Source organism: Rhinoderma darwinii, chromosome 4, assembly GCF_050947455.1.
Source record: "Rhinoderma darwinii isolate aRhiDar2 chromosome 4, aRhiDar2.hap1, whole genome shotgun sequence".
Lineage (NCBI taxonomy): Eukaryota > Metazoa > Chordata > Amphibia > Anura > Rhinodermatidae > Rhinoderma > Rhinoderma darwinii.
The window spans coordinates 121,030,231-121,052,770 of record NC_134690.1 but is presented as its reverse complement, the minus strand read 5'-3'; the positions used below and the strand labels follow the sequence as shown (position 1 = coordinate 121,052,770).

The following is a 22,540-nucleotide window of genomic DNA, read 5'->3' as shown; positions in this document are numbered from 1 at the left end:
ATTATGGCCTGCTACTCCCTCCTGACCGCACCTCCGGGGGACTATGACCCCCACTCTATCTGTCCAAATGGGAAGCAGATATTCAGATTTAAATTTTCCTCAGAGCAGAAATAATGCACACTACTTTACACTCAAAAGTCCTGTATCGCCAGCAAATACCAAGAGGCCAGTTATAAAGACCCTCTCTCACTGATATTATGTGCCTGAGAGACTGCACTCAAGCTACACCTCCTCTCCTATGTGTTGGCACTGTGGATCTGCCATAGGCTCATTCTTATACATATTCTGGTCTTCTGTCCTTCAGATCTGGAGTCTGTACCTGGTATTCAGGTCTGGAGTTTATACAACCATCTGTCAGGTTACCAAACTTTCCTTAGCCAGATCCCCGATACGCTTTCTTTTGCACATTAATGGCCTTTTTCAGAGCTATTGCACATGATCTGTTACCAACTATCTAGTCAAAGCAGGTAGGGCTAACATCAAAGACCTCAGGAAGACAAACTCGACACAGACTATTGTTCAGTGAGTGCGCAGGGCTGGCGACATCATGAGGATGGAGGGCCCATCACTGTTGAAACTCCAAGGACTCCAACAATCCTCGGTCCCCTTAGATCAAATTTAAGATCCCTCGTAGTCTACAAATCAATGTTGGTACTTAATAGAGACTCTCACATTTAGTCTTCCTTTAAAACAATTAGGAGAGCTCTCTTACCCCCCCACCGAGAACAGGGTTCCCGTGTCCCCCTTTCCACCTCACTGCACACCCCGCAGTGAGGAGGAGCTTAAATAGACAGGCGGTGTAACATGCTCCCGCCACTCAATTTAAAATCCTCCCCACTGCAGTTAAGCAATGAGGAAGAACGGGGGTTCGGGACCCTCGTTCTCACGATCAGTAGGGGTCTCAGCGATCAGACAATTATCACCTATCATGTGGTTAGGTCAGAACTGTCAATTCTGGGAATACCCTTTTAATTGTCTGGGTTAGTCAAAACTGTGAGCCCTGTTTATTCTTCTAAAAAACATATTGGGTTGTCTACTTTTATTTGTTGTACATCAATGTTCATTTCACACTTTGATATCCCCTTTAATTTTTTCTCATAGTATCAACTGGGTTATTGTTCTCATACTTTGGTCTTATTCTCTAGTTTTCCTTTTTTCAGAGTTTGTGCATTTGTGCTTTTTTTTATTATTGCACTTTTAAAAGTGTAAATAAAAAGAAAGAAATAAATACATTCTGCCCTGCTCTCCATTGTCCAAATGGTGGCGGTTACATCTTCATTATGCTCCTTTAATGTAGCCATTTGACATAAACAATACATCAAACCATCTACCCGTCCTGGATTCGCATACACAGTACAGTGTGTTGATACAAGTAACGAGGCATTGGACAGTAGCATGTTGTGCATCTGTGAACATCTGCTGACATGTCATAAGATATTATCCGTGGGGTGTTATGAGCCAAGATCCCCACCAGTCTGTAGAATGAAAAAGATGCATTTACTCTAGTAAATCAGACTTCTACTTAGAAACTTCAATGTGGGAAGATGATGGCACATTATAGCCCAAATAATATTAGTAGAAATGGTGACTATATCTCTTGGAAATACTTATGAAAAGGGGAATGGCATTCTCTGGATTGCCGCAAGCCCTTTCTGAAGTCTTATTTTATTGAACACCACAAATGACATGTCAGAAGAGGTTTAAAGGCACACATAACCTTTAAATATACTTGAAGATGTACAGCGTAAGGAACATGGACTTGAACCTACTGCACAACAGCTATAAAATGTTGTTTTTTTTAAAGAAAAATTAGGAAAAAAAGGGAAAAAAACAGCATTAAATTCCTTCCCAAGAAGAAAAACATTGCATTTCAAAGGAATTGGATTTGCAAGCAAATGTCCTATAGAGCAGTGAATGGATCTCTTTCATCTATTAATTTATCAATCAGCAAGTACAAGTCACCTTTCACGTAAAATATGCTCTGCTGTGTAAACTGGAGCTTAGCCCTGAACTTGACAAAGAATTCTAAATTCTGAAGAGGTCAGAGTTCTACAACAATCTGTCCTGAAAATGGATATATGGTACCGGAGAGGACGCTGCAGGCACATTACACCGTGCGAGAATACCAGACACAGCGCAATTAGACTCTGTCCCTACATGTTGAAAGAGGTTTCAAATAAAACTCACATCAACATCAACACTAGGGAAGTACAGCGGAACCCCCATAATGGAGAATCACTATATTCTTACTGTAATAAAAATTAACATTGCATGCGTTTATGATTATGCACAGCAGCAAATCTGAACAAGAAGAGCTGCAGTCCAAAGCATGGTGAAGAGACAGAACAGCCAAAATCGCAGCTTAGGCCCCCTGCACGTTTTTGCCCTGCGCTTCATAAGCCCCAATGGAGGCCAAAATAATGTCCTTTTGGCCTCTGTCAGGCTGGGACCATTTTTTTTTAAGGATGGAGTAGCATAGTAAACTACGCTCTTCAATCCTGAGGGATACTGCAAAAAAATATATACCACGCGGTATTTGTTTTTGTTAACATGGGAGACTACAGGTAAGGAATGCCACTGTATGACATCCGCCACAGGTATACGTTAAACCTATACATTCGGTAACTCAAGTGACGTAACTGTCCATATATGGAGAGTTATGGCACTAAAGCTTCCTGCACAGGGCCACAAGAAGCACCGTCGTCCTAAGGAAGCACTCTGCCCGGGGACTCTGGCCCTAAAAAAACCTCCTGATGTCTCTATCCATATATGAACAGTGAGAACAGAAGCTAATCCAGGGCCGGTGTCCCCTTGCAGAGCGAGGGGGTTGGGGTTGTTCTGGCGACATATACCATTGTATGCATATACAGTGGGATACATTACAGCTTGCGTCGGAGGTATACGTTGGGAGCCGTAAGGCAATTAACGCGATGTATAGGGGGCCTTAGAGAGGAAAGCTGAAAAGCATCCCAGCAGCCAACACTGACGAAAAGAAAGACACATGAAACTTAGATAATTATCATTACTACTGATGGTATATCTTGTTACGGAGACTCTTTGTTTTCCCTTACTTAGATAGTATGTGCTATGGTGACATATCAAGAATGTTAGGAGATATGAATACTGCAAATCCCAGTTTAATTTAGTTTTTTTTACCCTGAAAAGCCACTATTTTTTTTAGTCACGCACATCTGTCTATCGTGAGGACCCCAAATACCTGCATCTCATTTATCTGTTTTCTGAACCCGTGTTTTACAATCCAGATGGATTAGATATGAGTGAAATACAATAAATATAGTATGTTTTCATGACAAAGCAAATGTAAAAAAAACAAGTCTTACTTTTTGCTGGCCTCACACACATCTGTAATATTTGAAAAGAGATGGTGGTTTTCGGTTTTGGTCATGGTAGAACTCAGTTGCTTGGAATTCTTGAACATTCGAATTAAAATCTCTAAACTGAGTAGGTAAGAATGTTCAGAAGAGATAACCTCAAACATCGACTGTGTGGGCGAGAACAAGATAAGGTTAAATTTAACACAGTATTAAGGAAAATAGTACAATAATTATTTTTAAAGGGTATAAGACCATTTGTATCACCTTTGAGCCAATGTAACTTAAGTAGTTAAAATATTGACTAAAAATATCCAACCTATTGTGCATACAGCTCCTATGTAGATCTATGTGCCTCCATGGTAACAGACTACAAACAAACCCTGCGTAGTCTGATCCTGCAGTAATGTGTTATTTTACTGACCCATTTGCTCACTCTCTTACAGGACATCTGCCATTGACATTATACTACCCTCACTGACAGCAGCATAATGTAGTGACAGACACACCAATTTCTACGGTCTAACACTCATTTTCTTAAGTTAACCCATTTCTGAGACCTTACATGCAGAGCCCGGGCAGCCCTGCCAGAGGGGAGTCCAGCGTATTTATGAACTGCTGTTAGCTCTGCCCACTCTCCACAGATAGACCGATGTCTCCCCATTACTGTGCATAGAGAGACATCTGTCAATGAGTGGAGAGTGGATGGATCTAACGGAAGCTCATGCATACGCTGGACTCCTCTCTGGCATCGCATATCTGCTGCCGCTCACATCAATGTCCATGGGGTTGACGGAGACAGCCGAGTGTAGCGCAGATGCCGGATAGTAAATGAGCACCGATTGAGGCTATAGCACGTTGAATGGTGCTCATTTAGCTCAATCAACATGAAGAAATCATTGTACTGTATGGGGACGAACGAGATCATATGTCCCCAGTTTGAATCATTGTCCGCAGCCGATTCTGTATTTATACAGGGAGACGTGCTGCCGACAACTATAGATCATGTGACGAATAAAAAAAGCGATCTGCTTATACTCTAGATATATACCTCTTGTCGTTTTCTTTCTTCTTGACCAATACTATGTGACAACCCATTCTTCCTCACCTGGAAAAAATAAAGTTATATTACATTTATTTTTATATATAAAAGTTACTATTTTGTGAGACACAATGTAATCCGAAACAAATAAATTTACAAGGACAGAAGCATGTCTGCGTGTTTTAACATTTTATTATTTCCTTGCGTTTGCTGAACCTAGTATAGGGTTGGATTATACATGATTGGGCACTTCGGCAGAGAATACTACACTGAAAAATGAACCAAAAATCTTAAGACCATTATAAGGAACATTTAACAGAGAGAAAAGATGATGAAGAAGAGACTGAAAGGAGGAGGAGGAGAATGACCAGAAATAACATACAATCATGGAACACACTATTAAGAAGCCTGAAGACCCAAACCGAAGATTAAAGCAGAAATCCAGATTCCTCCTTACAACAAACATCTTATTTTTCCAATTTGAAGTTTAGATTGTAGCTTAATATAATTCAATCTTTACTGAAATCAGTTTTCCAAGACCAAATGTTCTGGTGAGTAGGTGGATTTCAGACTGGTGTGTATTGGCTGCTGTAGGAGGTAGTTTGCTTTGTACGGCTTCATGTGACTCTCTACCGACCATGAACCAGTTAATCAGAATTGACATTAAATTTTATAGGCACAAAAAGCATCAATATTCTGATAAAAAGGAGCTTTGTGGAGGGAAAAGTTGCATAAGAGTGCCATAAATACAGATAGTGTTAGAAAACAATGCAGTAACATGGCAGGAGGAAACAACATAATATGAATGAAGTTTCTAATGCCAATACAGGAGTTAGGTAAAAAAAAAATATTAGATCTCAGCCAGATACAGTAAATCATTATCAGTAGGTTTTCCATCCTGTTTTTCAATATATACGTCTGCAGAAAAAAAAACATTTATAATGATCACAGTAATATCCTTTAGCACCAGTACTTGTAGCCATCTCAGTAGCCCAGCATATGCCCTAATAATCCAAAAAAGTCAGCCTGGAATTGCCCAGTTGTCTGGAAATGTTTAAGCCTCAAACACAAGACTAAAACTGCAAGAAATGCTGTATCAAGATATTAACTTCAGGAAACACTGACCTCATTGTATATTAGACGTCATGCCCACAGCCATATTACGGCGCTCTACAAGCTCAGAGCCATATACAGCAACCATAGCAGTGTATGGGGCCCTGCTGAACTTTTATATGCCTTTGATTTCATACACACGCAAACAGAAAATGTGAAATTCAACAAAAACACAATTGTGGCATGATTTATCAGATAGATTACATAGATCGAGAATACCTCTGTAATACAGTGCCATGTGGAGTGCCCACAGCTCTGCAGGGCAGAGATTTACCACCACAGGCTCCGTGCACATGAGCCCTTCGGCTAACCCAAAATGTAGAAAGCTTTGTATCTTAAGACAACAGATTTTCCAGAATCGAAGATGCAGTTTTAATGCAGAGCAGCAATACATCACTATAAACCCTGGAGCTAAAAGTACAGACAGTCATTAATTACAATACGTAATGTGACCAAGAGAAATAAAAGGTGAAAAACTGTCTGCATGCTCAAACAGATCACCGCAAAATTCCTTCTGTCACATAAGTAATGGTACAAACTGGATAATATCAGTTTTCAAGCTCAAGAATTGAGCTCTAGATGATCAGCCTTCGATAAAGACAACACTATAGTATTATCAAAAAACAAAAGTCCCATTTGATTCTTGCCTTTAACAAATTTGTACTAAAAGTGGTTATTATGCCTGAATAGAAGGCAAATAAACCAATAGTGTTTCTCACGACCACTAGTTTATTACTTTAGCGTTTACCTGATGTTAGTTTTCTTCAGTGTTGGCCGCTTTAATCTTTGCTCTGTTAGAGTCCAGTGACGTAGTTTGAAGTCTACCTCCTGTCTCATCAGGGGCTCAAGCCACTGCTCTGTACTTCTACCATGATTTACACTGCAGCTCTGCATGGGCAATGTTCACATCATGTTTGTGATGTACACAGGGTTACATTAGCGTGACGGAGGCCGAAAAAAGGTCCTTTTGGCTTCCATTGGGACAGTATACGAAATAAAAATTAAAAAAGGCTCTGCCTGTGACGGATGCCTAACAGTGGCATCCATCACACACAGGCTATTATGGCATCTGTTTAACATATACATTATGAGAAGCATCAGTTTAACATATACGCCATGTTTAACGTATAAGTAATAAGCCTATGCCAGAAAAGTTATGTAAATGGCGCCTTAGAGCGATTGACTGCTGGATTCACAAGCTCATCAAAAACTCCCCAATAAGTCAGTGACTATATCAAACAATCACACAATGCCGTTGCGACAATAACCAGGGATATCTCCGCCCCCCCCCCCCCTTTACATCCAAAAAACACACAAACATTCTATAAACACTCAAAACATTATTCAGAATACAAAATGAGGAAAATCTAGAACGGAGAAACTATAAAGTTGTTCAATTTCCAAGGTCTCTGCATAGTCTGCACCGGACTGGAAAATGAGTGAGAATCGGGGTACTTGTAAAACTGTTAAAACTTGACGGTAGTTTGAGATATTGTTCAATGCAGTACTGAAGCTAGAAGACATCCGCATGTTCATTTGTTACAAACTTCATACTTCAACACTTGTCTATAAACAAATCGATGCTTAAAAATACTCTCCCCAAAAAAACATATGATATTAAAAGGCATTACAGTGAACTTGCCATTAAATTACATTTCTTGCCATCAAGAACGGCTGGTCACAGACACAAAGAAAAGTTCTGAGCAAATTACCATTCAAATATTTTTTCATTACCAGAACGCAAAGTCAATTTTCTATGATCAATACAATTTTCCCAATAGTTTACAGTTCCATTCACTCACATCAATATTGAATATTTGTATTTCTTCTTGGTCAACACGGTTCCATTAATAATAAGTAACCAATAACGACCAGCAACCAGTTTCGAAGCACTTCAGATACATGCTCCATCCATTTAAAAAAAATATATATATAATTTTGTTACTATCAGTACAACCTGTAAAACCTTGTTGTATTCCAATACACAATATGGCTGCGGGTGTATTCTACATCTTGTGCGCAGCAAACAATCACGTTGAAGCGCCTTAAGAAATAGTTCTCAAACGTGGATGAATTTCTTGCAATTTTATCAGAGCCCGATACGAGTCACCCCTTCATAGAAGATCTACAACTATATTGTATTTCTACATTGTCCAAATATTGTATATCCTTACCGCAAAGGTGTCCGTATTACATGCAGATCATATGGCGGCTATGGAGCCCTTGGAGAAAGTAGCCCCATCCTCTTTGCTACTGGGTGGTGGGAACTTGTACGGGATTCTACAGTTCAGAGGAATTTGGACCAAGAAAAGGCAAAACAAACACCACACTATTCTGTCCCGAGTGGCAAAACCTGGTAATATTTTGATTTTTGCTCTGGGACCCCCTCTTTTCTATGTACGCCACTGGTGGTGCAGCGATAGGGTTTCACAGCTGGACACTGGAAGGAAAGGGGGACACATTTCTGATATACAAGTACAACAAAATGTGGAATATGTGGAGTGGAATGAAGAGCCGCAAATATCTCCATAAACATTGAACATAGCAAATACAACCTGTTCACCTTCACTCTGCAGACACCTCTGTGCTTGCCGGGTAAGGTTAAACGTTGAATCCCTTTGGCTCATCAAATATATAAACTTGGGAAATACAAGACAAACAAACATGAGCTGTTTATGGATTCAAGCACGGAACAAAAAATCACTGAATGTTTCCGTTCATTTCAGCAAAGATTTTATTGGACACGGTAAACTTCATACACTCCATGTAATTACTAACTTTGAAAAAGAATGAAGTAGGTTTTCAAGCATTCGGTAGTTTTTTCTGTAGAAATCTAATGAAACATCTAAGAACAAGTGTTTTTGGTTTTTTAGGGAACATTGGTTAATGCTTTATGGGTAATTTTTATATTCATTTATTATTTTTATTTTATACCTTCGTTTGTATCAATAGGGGTAAAACAAATTTCTAGAATTTTTTCCATCCGTTCCATTTTTCCCAACCCTTGGTTGAACTTGATGGACATATGTCTTTTTTTCGACTGTACTAACTAAGGCCCCATGCACACGACCGTGCCCGCAATCACGGCCCGCGATTGCGGGCACGGCCGGCCGCTGACTGACAGCCGCATTTTCGGGCCGTGCTCCCATACAAAGTATGGGAGCACGGCCCGCAAAATGCGAAAGAACGGACATGATCCATAATTCCCGGAACATTTCCACGGCACTGACACCCTTCCGTAGTGCTACGGAAAGGTGTCAGTGTTCAATGAAAGTGAATGGGTCCGTTTTTGCGGTCGTGTGCATGGGGCCTTAGTAACAGTTGCAAGTGCAAAGCCAGAACCAAGGGAATGTTTATTTAATCTTATTTTGCAAAACAATTTATATTATTTATTTCAAAACATTCCAAATTACTGTAGTCATGCCATTTATACAGATTAACAGATTCGCATGGGAAACTATATAAAAAGCTGAGAAACCAGCTGGTAACTAAGGCTTTGTTCACATCTGCGTCAGGGCTCAGTTCCGACGGAGCTTTCTGTCGGAATGGAGCCCCGACTGACACAAACGGAAACCATTGATTTCAATGGTGACGGATCCGGTGCCAATGGTTTTTGTTTGTCTCTTTTGTGCAAGGGTTATGTCGTTTTGATGGAATCAATACTGCGCTATTCATTCCGTCAAAAAGACGGAACCCTTAAACAACGGTGACAAATGGAAACCACTTGCATCGGATCCGTCACCATTGAAACCTATGGTTTCCATTTGTGTCAGTCAGGGCTCCGTTCCAACGTAAAGCTCAGACGGAACCCTGACGCAGATGTGAACGAAGCCTTACACAAAATTCTAAGAGGACACTGATTGTAAGTGAAAGGCAGTCCAAACAGAATAGATCTCGAGAGAACTGTGAAAGAACACTATGCAGAGATCCACTATGTAAATGCAATATGTATGTAGTATGTGCAACTTTGAGAACACTAAAGGAAGAAACAGACATTTTTTTGTGCTAGCATCACAACTGAACACACAAAACATGTGGACTGGAAGCTGGAACTGTTCCCGATTTACCCTGCTTGTTGAATAGTCTACACACCCGTGTTCTCTCTCATTTTGGGAGCTCGAGTACTAACTAAAAAATAAATAAAAAGCAGTCAAAGCTAACAAAACCAGTGAGCCAGCGCTGTGTCCTGTATACCGAATAACTGGAACTTAACACTAAATTACATATTGAAGTCAAGCCTAAATCTGGCCATACTTACTGGATAAATATGGGATTGGGTGGAAAGCAGTGTAACGGTGTTCCAACCTCCTATGTCTGAGAAAAGAACCTTTGTTTCTTTTTTCCCATGGGAGATAAGTGTTGCCCGAGGTGTCTTGAGTGGGAATGTGCAGTGCTATGTCTGAGACCTGACCTCACCATCAGCATAGCGAGCAGACTCCTTAGGCATGTCAACCCCAGCAGCTCTGACAGTAGGAGGAGAAGGAGAAGGAAGGAGGGCACAAGAGAACCTTATCCTCCTGAGTCGCATTGCCCATTACTAGCCCGCGAGGAAGCAGACCAAGATGGTGGACAATTTTTGCAGCAACGGAATATAAGTGGCCAGATGGAAAAAACAACGGCACAGTTGATCTATATTCTCTCAAAAACGTGCAAATCCCGGACCTTTAAAGTGTAAACTCTTAATGTGAATCACTGTATAATATATTGGCGCTATATATAAAGGTTATTATTGGATGAGGCAGATAAAATCCTGGACATCATCTGCAAAAATGTTTGTACCATTAGATCATAAGAGAACCAAAATTGGCTCTTATTAGGACATTTTTGGAAAATACTTACAGACTCCCAATTTGTAACGGAGAATTGTTTGGCTAGTTATCATGTATAACCCTTATATAAGGCAGGCTGTCTAAGTGTCATTAACAACCTCTCGCACAGACTTTCTAAATCCAGATGTTCAATCCCTGCAGATTTTTAATCTTAGTATATATGAACCTGGAAGTTCAAGCTCAGCATTGCCGGTTCAGTTATTTTGTTGTTTGCAGACGAAGTGATGAATTGAGTCATTAGAAATCCTTGTTTATTTCATTTGCATACTTACTGGACCAGCGCACAAGTTTCTCACAGACAGATAGACTGAAGGAAAAACAAGTTATTTGGCTTTCAGGGATCTGGAGTATCAGAGATTTCTGCTCCCAGCACCTCCAAGTATGATTTAATTCCCAAAATGTTAATCAAAAGCATATTTCACCAGTCACACCCGAATAAGAGTCTACAATCTGCTCTTTGTTTAAAAGACAAAGCATTATATTCGGCATCCACTGCCATGACATTGACCATTTAAAAGAAATTCTATGCCTTATTTAAGCTTGAGACTGTCTGCCTCCAAGAATGAAAATAGCCAACCAAGAGCCAAAATAATTATTTAGTCTCCATAAGTTCCAATGGCCATCATCGTGTGTTTACAAATGCTATCTGGCCATACATTGGCCATTATTATAGAACAGACATACTAATATCATATACGGGCAGCAAAGATATAGGAGCACTACACTGTACTTGAGCCATCTGGAGATCTAAAATGGGAACAAATTAGAAAACAGAGGTACAGGTGGACACGAGCTGTGGGAATCGATTCCATTGCCGTAAGTGCCCCCTAGTCTCAAGATGGCAGGACTTTCCAAAGAAGAAATATGTACCTTTAACCCCTTAAGGATGCCGCCACTTTTGGGCCATATGACAGCCTCATTTTTTAAATCTGACATGAGTCACTTTATGTGGTAATAACTCCGGAATGCTTTTACCTATCCAAGCGATTCGGAGATTGTTTTCTCATGACATATTGTACTTCATGTTAGTGAAAAAATTTGGTCGATAAATTCAATATTTATTTTTGAAAAACACCAAAAATTTAGAGAAACTTTGCAAAAATGTGCATTTTTCTAAATTCAAATGTATCTGCTTGTAAAACAGATAGTAATACCACACAAAATAGTGACTAGTTAACATCCCCCATATGTCTACTTTATGTTTGCATAATTTTTTGAACATCCTTTTATTTTTCTAGGACGTTACAAGGCTTATAAGTTTAGCAGCAATTTCTCATATTTTCAAGAAAATTTTAAAAGGCTATTTTTTAGGGAACAGTTCAGATCTGAAGTAGCTTTGAGGGCCTTATATATTAGGAACCCCTACAAATCACCCCAATTTAAAAACTGCACCCCTTAACGTATTCAAAACAGCATTCAGAGTTTCTTAACCCTTTATGCGTTTCACAGGAATTAAAGCAAAGTGGAAGGGAAATTTGCAAATTTCATTTTTTTTTGAAGAAATTCCATTTTAATCCATTTTTCCTGTAATACTGAAGGTTTTTACAAGAGAAACACAACTGAATATTTATTGCCGATTCTGCAGTTTTTAGAAATATCCCACATGGGGCCCTAGTGAGCTACGGGCCTGAAACAAAGGCCCCAGTAGCAAAGGAGCACCTAGTAGATTTTTCAGCCTTCCTTTTCTGAAATTATATTTTAGGCATCATGTCAGGTTAGAAGAGGTCTTGAGGTGCAAAAACAAAGGAAACCCCCCAAAAGTGACTCCATTTGGGAAACTACACCCCTAGAGTAATTCATCTGCGAAAAGTATAAGGCTGTGTTCACACTGAGTTTTTTGCAGGAGGAAAATTCCTCCTGCATAAACTGCTCCAGTAGGTTTTTGCTCAGTGGTTTGACAAAAACTTGTCAAAACACTCGTCGAGGTTTTTTTTTTCCTCTTTCTGACTGATTGAAATGGGGTTTTGGAGGCGGAAACCGCCTCAAGATGGGTCATGACGTTTTTTTTTTACCGCGATGCGTTTTTTTTACTCGCGGTAAAAAACTCGTCCAACTCCCATTGAAATCAATGGGAGGCATTTTCGGGCGGTTTTTGAGGAGTTTTTTCTGCGTCAAAAAACTCAGTGTGAACACAGCCTTAGAAGTATGCTCACTGGGGTATGTCAGTACACTCGCTAATATACATTCCGGTCCCCCGTCGCGCTGATTATGAGATTTGAATAGATTTTTTATAGCGCTGGTGGGGACCGGAAGTAACTACTGCTACTCCTTGTACATAGAGTACAGCGGGGCTGGTAACATGACGAAGAGTCGGGTGGCCATGAAGGAAGACTGTGTAACTAGACTTCCAGCCCCCCGCCAGCGCTTTAAAAACATATTAAATTCTCCGCCTTTTATTTCATGTTTATAGTGCGTGCTACTTTACATTAAAATGCCTGCTCTTGATCTATGGGATATTGGCAGTACAACTATCTCTGTACTATAAGACCAGCTCCTAATAGCTCTCGGCACATCCCCTGTCACACACAAACCAAACTCTTCTAGGCTACAAAGACTAAAGAAAAAGCGGTAGGCGCCCAGTTGGAGACCGCGATCTGCTGAAAGTGGCTCTGTGTGTGACAACGGGTCCCTCTCATCACATACAGAATCGCAGGTGCAGTGTCTGACAGCGGCTCCAATAGAACTATCAGGATCATTATAGTTGATAAAGTAACTCACACTATAAAGATGCCGTCACTTTACCACTAATTTCAAGTTACAATATCTTCGCATACTAACCACCTTCTTATTTTTGCTTTCTTTCGAAAACAGAAAGCTCAATCTGGTATATTGTAGAAACTAAAAGGAAGTCATACTATACAATACACCTGTTCAACTTGTTTAACCAAATACCTGAAGAGTCCCTGGTGCGCAGTTTGCACTCAAAGACATGAAACACTTCATATTAAATCGATCATGCAGCATTTTTAGAAAGCCTATGGTTACAGTAAATATTAATTGTTTTGTGGCCAGTAATCCGTTTCCCAATATACACGCAAAGTCATTTTACTTGCCAATGAAAATGAATACATGTATATAGAATATGTCAAATCGACATTTGTTGATATTGTTAAAGAGGCTCTGTCACCAGATTTTGCAACCCCTATCTGCTATTGCAGCAGATCGGCGCTGCAATGTAGATTACAGTAACGTTTTTATTTTTAAAAAACAAGCATTTTTGGCCAAGTTATGACCATTTTTGTAGTTATGCAAATGAGGCTTGCAAAAGTCCAAGTGGGTGTGTTTAAAAGTAAAAGTCCAAGTGGGCGTGTATTATGTGCGTACATCGGGGCGTTTTTAATACTTTTACTAGCTGGGCGCTCTGAAGAGAAGTATCATCCACTTCTCTTCAGAACGCCCAGCTTCTGGCAGTGCAGATCTGTGACGTCACTCACAGGTCCTGCATCGTGACGGCCACATCGGCACCAGAGGCTACAGTTGATTCTGCAGCAGCATCAGCGTTTGCAGGTAAGTCGATCTTACCTGCAAACGCCGATGCTGCTGCAGAATCAACTGTAGCCTCTGGTGCCGGTGTCCTCACTCGTCTGACACGATGCAGGACCTGTGAGTGACGACACAGCGTGATCTCTCGAGAACACGGCTGTGTCTGCACTGCCAGAAGCTGGGCGTTCTGAAGAGAAGTGGATGATACTTCTCATCAGAACGCCCAGCTAGTAAAAGTAGTAAACACGCCCCGATGTACGCACATAATACACGCCCACTTGGACTTTTACTTTTAAACACACCCACTTGGACTTTTGCAAGCCTCATTTGCATAACTACAAAAATGGTCATAACTTGGCCAAAAATGCTCGTTTTTTAAAAATAAAAACGTTACTGTAATCTACATTGCAGCGCCTATCTGCTGCAATAGCAGATAGGGGTTGCAAAATCTGGTGACAGAGCCTCTTTAAAGTGGATCTGTCAAACTACGGTGCGCAGTTTAAGGCCGGCATATTATGGAGACAGGTCCGCAGCACTAAAAGTCCAAAACGGCACAAAAACATACTAGCAATAAATACAGCGGACTCATAATTAGGAGTCCGCTGTATTCATGAGAGGATCAGCAGTGATGGTTGCGGTGTACACAGCCAGATACACGGCAGCCTATCAGTCACTGGAGAGGGGGGTGGAGGAGGCTGAATACAGCGCAGTCATAACTAGAAGTCTGCTGTAATCTTTGCTAGCTGCTAGTAGCCACACACGGCACAATTCTTTTTTGTGCCATTTGAGACAATAGTGCAATGGACCTGTCTCCATATAATGTTGTCCTTAAACAGAGCATTGAAGTATGATGACTGATGTGCTTGAACAAATAATGGTATAACTACTGTATGCCAACAATAAGATGAAGAATTCAACTAGCTCTTTAGTGGTTTAAATCAGGGAAAATGAGAACATATGCCAGAATTGCTGTTTTGTTTTCATTCACCCCCCCCCCCCCCCCAGAATAACGTATAAAAGTTTTTCAATGAGCTATAGGTACCCCCACAATGGTGCCATTAAAAATACATCTTGTCCATAAAAAACAAGCCTCCATACACCTACATCAACAGAAAAATAAAAAAAGTGATATAAAAAAAAAGCACTGTATTCTCAAGGCCCAAGGGATTGAAGAAATAACAGAAGATGTAGCTCCTTTAAAACAAGTTGAAACATAAGGTCAAAATATTTAAAGGGCAAGCAAGATAAAACAGTCACATAAACACAAGTGACAGTCTCATTTTGCTTCCAACTCATAACATAGTTGCATTCTCTTAATAGCTCTACAGTCCTGGAGATATTCCAATATGTTCTTATCTGCTTCAGATGGTACCAGAGTCCAAACGCCAATGAGAAATTCACAATACACATAAAGCAGACACTTACAATGAAACAGCTGTTTATATGTGGAATCTCATCATCCTCATATTCTTGGAAACTTCATGAATTGTTAGCTTGTTATGGAATGTAGGGAATAAATGGATATGACTTTAATTGGGAATAAGACTCCATCCCATATCCAAAAGCCAAGTGTCCTAGTAAACATGGAATTGAACTTATTTTGGATATTAAAAGGTCACAACCAATGGCATGCGTACCTAAAAAGGGAGAATTGCGGCTGCTATGGGATCTTTGGAAAGAGGGGGCCAAACCCTGGTTGGCTCCATCTCATTTCTATTGGGTTGTGAGAACCTGTACAGGACTCCTCTATATCATAGAAGCGTGTTATTAGCAAACAAATGGGTGGGGAATTGCCCGAAGTGTCATGGGGGTGGAGGAGAATACAGACACCAGGTTCCTTTTGTCCAACGTAGCAAACCTTGGCACCATAATGGGGGTCCAGTACTATCTTTTGCTATAGGGTCCTCTGACCCCTAGGTATGCCTCTGGCCACAACTTTATTAAAGCTACATGCCAACAACAATCATGGCGGGAGTCAGGGGAGGTTCTGGACTTATCCTCAGTACAACTGGAAAGGAGTCTTCAAGGAAGAATAAATCTTGAAATAGTTTCTCACAGGGTCTGTCAGTCTGAAGGATTTTCTGCAGGTCCTCATATAATTTCTTATGGGTTTGATTGCAATGCATTTTCTACATTCAGTGTTCTATTAGTTATCCCTTCCCGACATTTAATGTACATGTACATCATAGTTGGGGGTGGGGGGTATGGAACAGGCTCACAAGATGTGCCTGCTGCAGACAGAGCATGTGTCAGAGTGAGGTGTCAGCTTTAATATACAACTAATGGCCGGGTTTTGAGATAAATATGATCCTGGCCGTTTAAAGAGGATCTGTCACTTTTTTAGTAATGTCCTATCTCCTAGCTAATCTAATAGGCGCTGTCACACTGATAATGCTTGTGTCCCAAAACGTTTATTATTTTAAAAGTTATGAGTTTTTTCTAAATATGCAAATGAGGCTATACCAGACAAGTGGGTGTGAACACCAGCAATTCTCCTGAGGTGGAGCTACCTGACAGGCTCTGACGCTGCCCTATCAGCATGAAGCTGCTTCACACAGTGTGAGAGACTGAGGCTGGAGGGAAGGGAGATCACTTCAAATAGCCATATCTCCGGCTGTGGACCAGGATCGCAGTACTAGCTGTGACACAACTGGAGGTATCACAAGTTGAAAACACAGTCGGGAATAGAAGCTGTATACTATAAGATCACGCTGAGGGGGAGAAGCTATATGCTGATTGGACAGCGTCATACAGGAAACATTACACCGCCCAGAGTGAAAAGAGTCACCTCCTACTTGGCTATTAGAGCCACATTAGCATATTTAGAAAAATGCTCATAACTTTGCAGATAATAAAAGTTTTTGGAAAAAAAAAATAAAAAAAACACACTATAGATTAGTTAGGAGATAGGGATTCAATAGACTAGTGACAGATCATCTCTAACCACAGATTGCTGTTTTTTCATCACCCTGCCGCCCAAAAAAGTGGAATAAAAAGTGTTCATAAAGTCGTATGTACCCTATTTATACCAATAAATACTACAGCTTGCCTCACAAAAAAAATTCTCACAAAGCATCATCAACAAAATAATAAAAAGTTATGGGTCTCAGAATACGGCGACAAAACAATTTTTTTTTTTTTTTTTTTTTAAACAAATAGAGCAGTCATTTTTTTTTTAATGCTAGATTAGAAATGTTGAAATTACACACCGAGATGCACGTCTTAAAACGTCTGTAAGTGAATCCGTACTTCAGTTCTAGCCGCATATATTGCGTTATCCCTACTGAAACTATCACTATTCAGGTTTCCTCAAGCCAAGAAACAAAACCCCCTTGATTGTCCATAATTGCACGAGGACGTACGACAAAACAAAGGGGAGTTACTACTAAATAAGTTAATTCGTTAAAAATGGATACGTTTGGAGGCTTCATAACAGCTACAGATGAGATGCACAACAAAAATAATCATAGTCCAAAGATTCTTTATACCTCATAAGCAAATGTCTTCTGAACATTTTTATCCAGCACACCAGGCTAACTTCATAGACAAGATTCCTAGGGCCGGGTCTCCCTCTCTTTGCCAGTAATGCTGATGAATGCAAACTTGGATTTGTGAACGGAATACTGAAATCCAGGTCTTGGCTCACATCCACATTGCCTTCCACAGAGCTGGGAAACCATCTCAATTCATTCAGTGAGTTCCGCAATTATTATTATTATTTCAACTGAGGTTTTAATAGTTATAAATGAGTAAAGATCAAACCGACACAACAAGAGATTTATTAATACAACTTAATAAAAACCTCATAGGTCTTCCTGCAAGTGTTAACTTTCATTCGGGCCCCACAGGTGGCCATACGGCTAATAATGGAAACATCTGTCGTAACTAAATATATACATTGTTTGTTTATTTCTTTTAAATGTGTTTTTTTATCAAAGTCAAATCAGACTCGATCTAAGGCTCAATGCACATCATGTTTGGGCTCTACTTTAGACTAATACACCAGTAAACGCTACGGACGCTTATGTCTAATGTGCGCATAAACAATCCACGGCCAGATATAAGGCAAAAATTTACTTTTGGAAACATTTGGCTGGCATAAGTTGGTATACCAACAGTCATTGTCAGAGTTATGCAACTGTATAGGCATTCAGTTATATACGTCTTGGGCATATGTTATATGATTGGTGGCAGTGTCCAAATGTTTATGCCGAACATCTTAACCCTTCCCGCACCTTGACGTAACTGCACGTCGATGTGTGCAGTAACTTCGCGCACCTCGACGTGCTGTTACGTCAGTGCTTTGACAGTTAACCGCCACGCGGCGCTACACCGCAGCGGCGGTTAACTGGGCAGGGTGTCTGCCATGCATTCCCCGTTGCCGATCAGCGGCCCATCACCGCTGATGTCGGCAGTTAACCCCTTAATTGTGGCGTTCGATTTTGATCGCCACATTTAAGTTGTTTAGCGCAGATCGGCAGCCCCCACGTGAAATCACGGGGGCTGGCGATGGTACCCATGGCAACCGGACGCCAGACAATGGCGTCCGGGCTGCCATGTACAGAAGCCTATTAGGACCAGCCGGAGGGTGGTCGTCGTAGGCTTCCTGTTAGTGTGACTGTCACATCACAATGACAGTTGGAATGCATTACACTACGTAGGTAGTGTAAAGTATTCCAGCAGCGATCAGAGCTGCAAGTCTAAATGTTCTCTAGTGAAACAAGAAAGTAAAAAAAAAAAAAAAAAAAGAATAAAAACGTTTTTAAAAAAAGTGTAAAAATAAAAGTTATAAGTGACATAAACAAGAACTGCTTTTTTTCCTATAGTAAGTCTTTTATTATAGGGAAAAAATGAACACGTAAAAATAAAAGTACACATATTTGGTATCACCGCGTTCGTAACGACCCCAACTATAAAACTAAAATATTATTTTTCCCGCACGATGAACACTGCAAAAAAATAAACTAAAAACAATGCCAGAATCACAATTTTTTGGTCACCACCCCTCTCAAAATATACAATAAAAAGTGATCAAAAAGTTGTATGTACGCCAAAATAGTACCAATACAAACTACAACCCGTCCCGCAAAAAAACAAGCCCTTACACAGCTTTTTTGACTGAAAAATAAAAAAGTTATGGCTCTCAGAATATGGTGACACAAAAAATAATTTATTTCCTAAATAAGTGATTTTATTGCGCAAACGCTGCAAAACATAAAAAAAACTATATACATATGGTATCGCCGTAATCGTACCGACCCGCAGAATCAAATATAATGGACATTTATAGCCCAGTGTGAATGCCGTAAAAAAAAAAATAATAATAATTCTCAGAATTGATGGTTTTTGGTCACCTTGCTTGCCGAAAAATGGAATAAAAAGTGATCAACAAAAATCGCATGTACCCCAAAATGGTACCAATGAAAACTACAGATTGTCCCGCAACAAATAAGCCCTCACGCAGCTCCGGTGGTGAAAAAAAAAAAGTTCCGGCTCCCTGATTATGGCGATGCAAAACGTGCAGTGTTCCAAAAGCAGATAAGATCGGGCACCATTTACAAGTGCGACACTGGCCACATATCTGCGGATTATTATTTATTTACCCCATTATTATACCCTCTTATTATGCCCCTGATGTACTCTGCCCAGCCTACATATGCCCCCACATTATAAACTGAAATACCAGCAAAACGCCAGAGCTACTACCAAGCAAAATCTGCGCTACAAAAGCCAAATGGCGCTCCCTCCCTTCTGAGCCCTACAGCGTGCCCAAACAGCAGTTTACGTCCACAGATATGGCATCGCCATACCCGGGAGAACCCGGTTAATATTTTATGAGGTATTGTGGCACAAACTGGGCACAACATATAGTGCACTAAAATGGCACATCAGTGGAAAATTGTAATTTTCACTCTGCACCATCCGCTGCGCATTAAACACTTCGCGCACCATGACTTAATAGCATGTCGTGGTGTGTGGGGGGTGATATATGGAGCGTTTCACGCGCTGAGCCCGCGCCATATGCTGCGGGTGTCAGCTGTGTATTACAGCTGATACCCGGGACTAACGGACAGAAACAGCGATCGCGCTGTTACAGGAGCCTGTAAAAATCACAATATACTGCAATACATTAGTATTGCAATGTATTCTACCAGTGATCTAACGATTGCTGGTTCAAGTCTCCTAGGGGGACTAATAAAATATGTAAACACAAAAGTAAATAGTTATTATTAGTGGAAAAAAAATAATAAAATATTTAAAGTCCAAAAAGAAACCCTTTTCACAATTTTTCTCTAAAGTAATGTAAATTTTTTTTTTTTAAAAAATACACAAAATTGGTATCCCATGCGTCCGTAAAAGTCCAAACTATTACAATATACCATTATTGAACTCGCACGGTGAACGCCGTGAAAAATAAAGAATTTTAAACTGCAAAATTGCTGTTTTTTGGTCACCTTGGCTCTACCAAAAATGTAATAAAAAGTGCTCAAAAAGTCGTATGTACCAAAAAATGGTGCGAATACAAACTACAGCTCGTCCCGCAAAAAATAAGCCCTCCCACCACTCTATTGATGGAAAAATAAAAAAGTTGTGGCTCTCGGAAAGCGGGGAGCAAAAACGAAAAAGAAAAAGCAAAACATGGATCAGCTCGGAAAGGGTTAATTACTTTCTGATGAAAAAACATTTATGACCACATGTGGGGTATAGCCGTACTCGGCAGAAATTGCTTTACAAATGTTGGGGTGCATTTTCTCCTTTATCCTTTGTGAAATTGAAAAAATGCAACTTTTTAGTGGAAATAATGTTGATATTAATTTTCACGGCCTAATTCTAAGAAATTCTCCAAAAACACGTGTGGGGTCTAAATGCTCACTATACCCCTAGATAGATTCCTTAAAGAGGCTCTGTCACTACATTATAAGTGCCCTATCTCCTACATAAGGAGATCGGTGCTATAATGTAGGTGACAGCAGTTCTTTTTATTTAAAAAAACGATCTATTTTTACCACTTTATTAGCAATTTTAGATTTATGCTAATGAGTTGCTTAATGCCCCCAAGTGGGCGTATTTTTACTTTAGACCAAGTGGGCGTTGTACAGGGGAGTGTATGACGCTGACCAATCAGCCTCATGCACTCCTCTCCATTAATTTACTCAGCGCATAGGGATCCTTCTAGATACTTATGTGCTTTCTTATACTAACACATTAACAATACTGAAGTGTTTAGACAGTGAATAGACATTCCATGGGAGGTCTATTCACAATCTCTGCACTTCGTTACCGTTTCTATGGTAGTTACAGCAGAGGAAGCGTGATCTCGTTGTAACCTGTCATTTACAGCGAGATCTTGCGAGATTACGCGTCCTCTGCTGTAACTACCACAGACAAAGCAACGAAGTGCAGAGATCGTGAATAGACATCCCGTGGAATGTCTATTCACTGTCTAAACACTTCAGTATTGTTAATGTATTAGTATAAGACAGCACATAAGGATCTAGCAGGATCCCTATGCGCTGAGTAAATGAATGGAGAGGAGTGCATGAGGCTGATTGGTCAGCGTCATACACTCCCCTGTAGAACGCCCACTTGGTCTAAAGTAAAAATACGCCCACTTGGGCATTAAGCAACTCATTAGCATAAATCTAAAATCGCTAATAAAGTGGTAAAAATAGATCGTTTTTATTTTAAATAAAAAGCATTACTGTCACCTACATTATAGCGCCGATATCCTTATGTAGGAGATAGGGCACTTATAATGTGGTGACAGAGCCTCTTTAAGTGGTGTAGTTTCCAAAATGGGGTCACTTTTGGGGGGCTTCCACTGTTTCGGTCTCTCAGTGGCTTTGCAAATTCGACATGAGACCCAAAAACTATTCCAGCTAAATTTGAGCTCCAAAATCCAAATAGCGCTCCTTTCCTTCTAAGCCCCGGTGTGAGTCCAAACAGCGCTTTATTACCACATATGGGGTATTTACGTAATCGGGAGAAATTGTTTGACAAATGTTGGGGTGCTTTTTCTCCTTTATTCCTTGTAAAAATTAAAAAGGTCTACGGTTTTACAGAAAAAGAGTAGATTTTTAACTTTACAGACTAATTCCAATGAATTCAGCAAAACAACGGTGGAGTCAAAATGCTAACTTTACCCCTAGAATAATTCTTTGAGGGGTGTAGTTTCCAAAATGGGGTCACTTTTGAGGGGTTTCCACTATTTTCATCCCTCCAGTGCATTGCAAACGCGACACGGCACTGAAAACTATTCCAGCAAAATCAGAAAGCCAAAATCCAAATGGTGCTCCTTCTCTTCTGAGCCCTGCTGTGGGTCCAAACAGCAGTTTATTACTACATATGGGGTATTGCTATAATCGGAAGAAATTGCTTTACATATGTTGGGGTGTTTTTTCTACTTTATTCGTTGTAAAAATTTAACATTTATGTTTTTTTTTCACAAAAAAAGCAGATTTTCATCTTCACATACTAATTCAAATAAATTTATCAAAAAACTGTGGGTTCAAAATGCTAACTATACCCATAGATAAATTCCTTAAGGGGTGTAGTTTCCAAAATGGGGTCACTTTTGGGGGGTCTTTACTGTTTTGGTACCACAAGGCCTATTCAAACCTAACATGGTGCCTAAAATATATTCTAAAAAAAAGGAGGCCCCAAAATCCACTGGGTGCTCCTTTGCTTCTGAGGCCTGTGTTTCAGTCCATTACGCACTAGGACCACATGTGGGATATTTC

General features: G+C 40.1%; 1 protein-coding gene across 1 annotated transcript in view; it reads right to left on the bottom strand.

Moving 5' to 3' along the window:
* ARHGEF26 (Rho guanine nucleotide exchange factor 26) overlaps window positions 1-22,540 on the bottom strand; it is a 158,845-nt gene that overhangs the window by 117,669 nt on the left and 18,636 nt on the right. The window contains exons 5-6 of the mRNA XM_075861522.1: window positions 4,384-4,440; window positions 3,342-3,502 (exon numbers count right to left, since the gene is read on the bottom strand). Of these exons, the coding sequence (XP_075717637.1) occupies window positions 3,342-3,502; window positions 4,384-4,440 (218 nt within the window). The remainder of the gene's footprint in view (window positions 1-3,341; window positions 3,503-4,383; window positions 4,441-22,540) is intronic.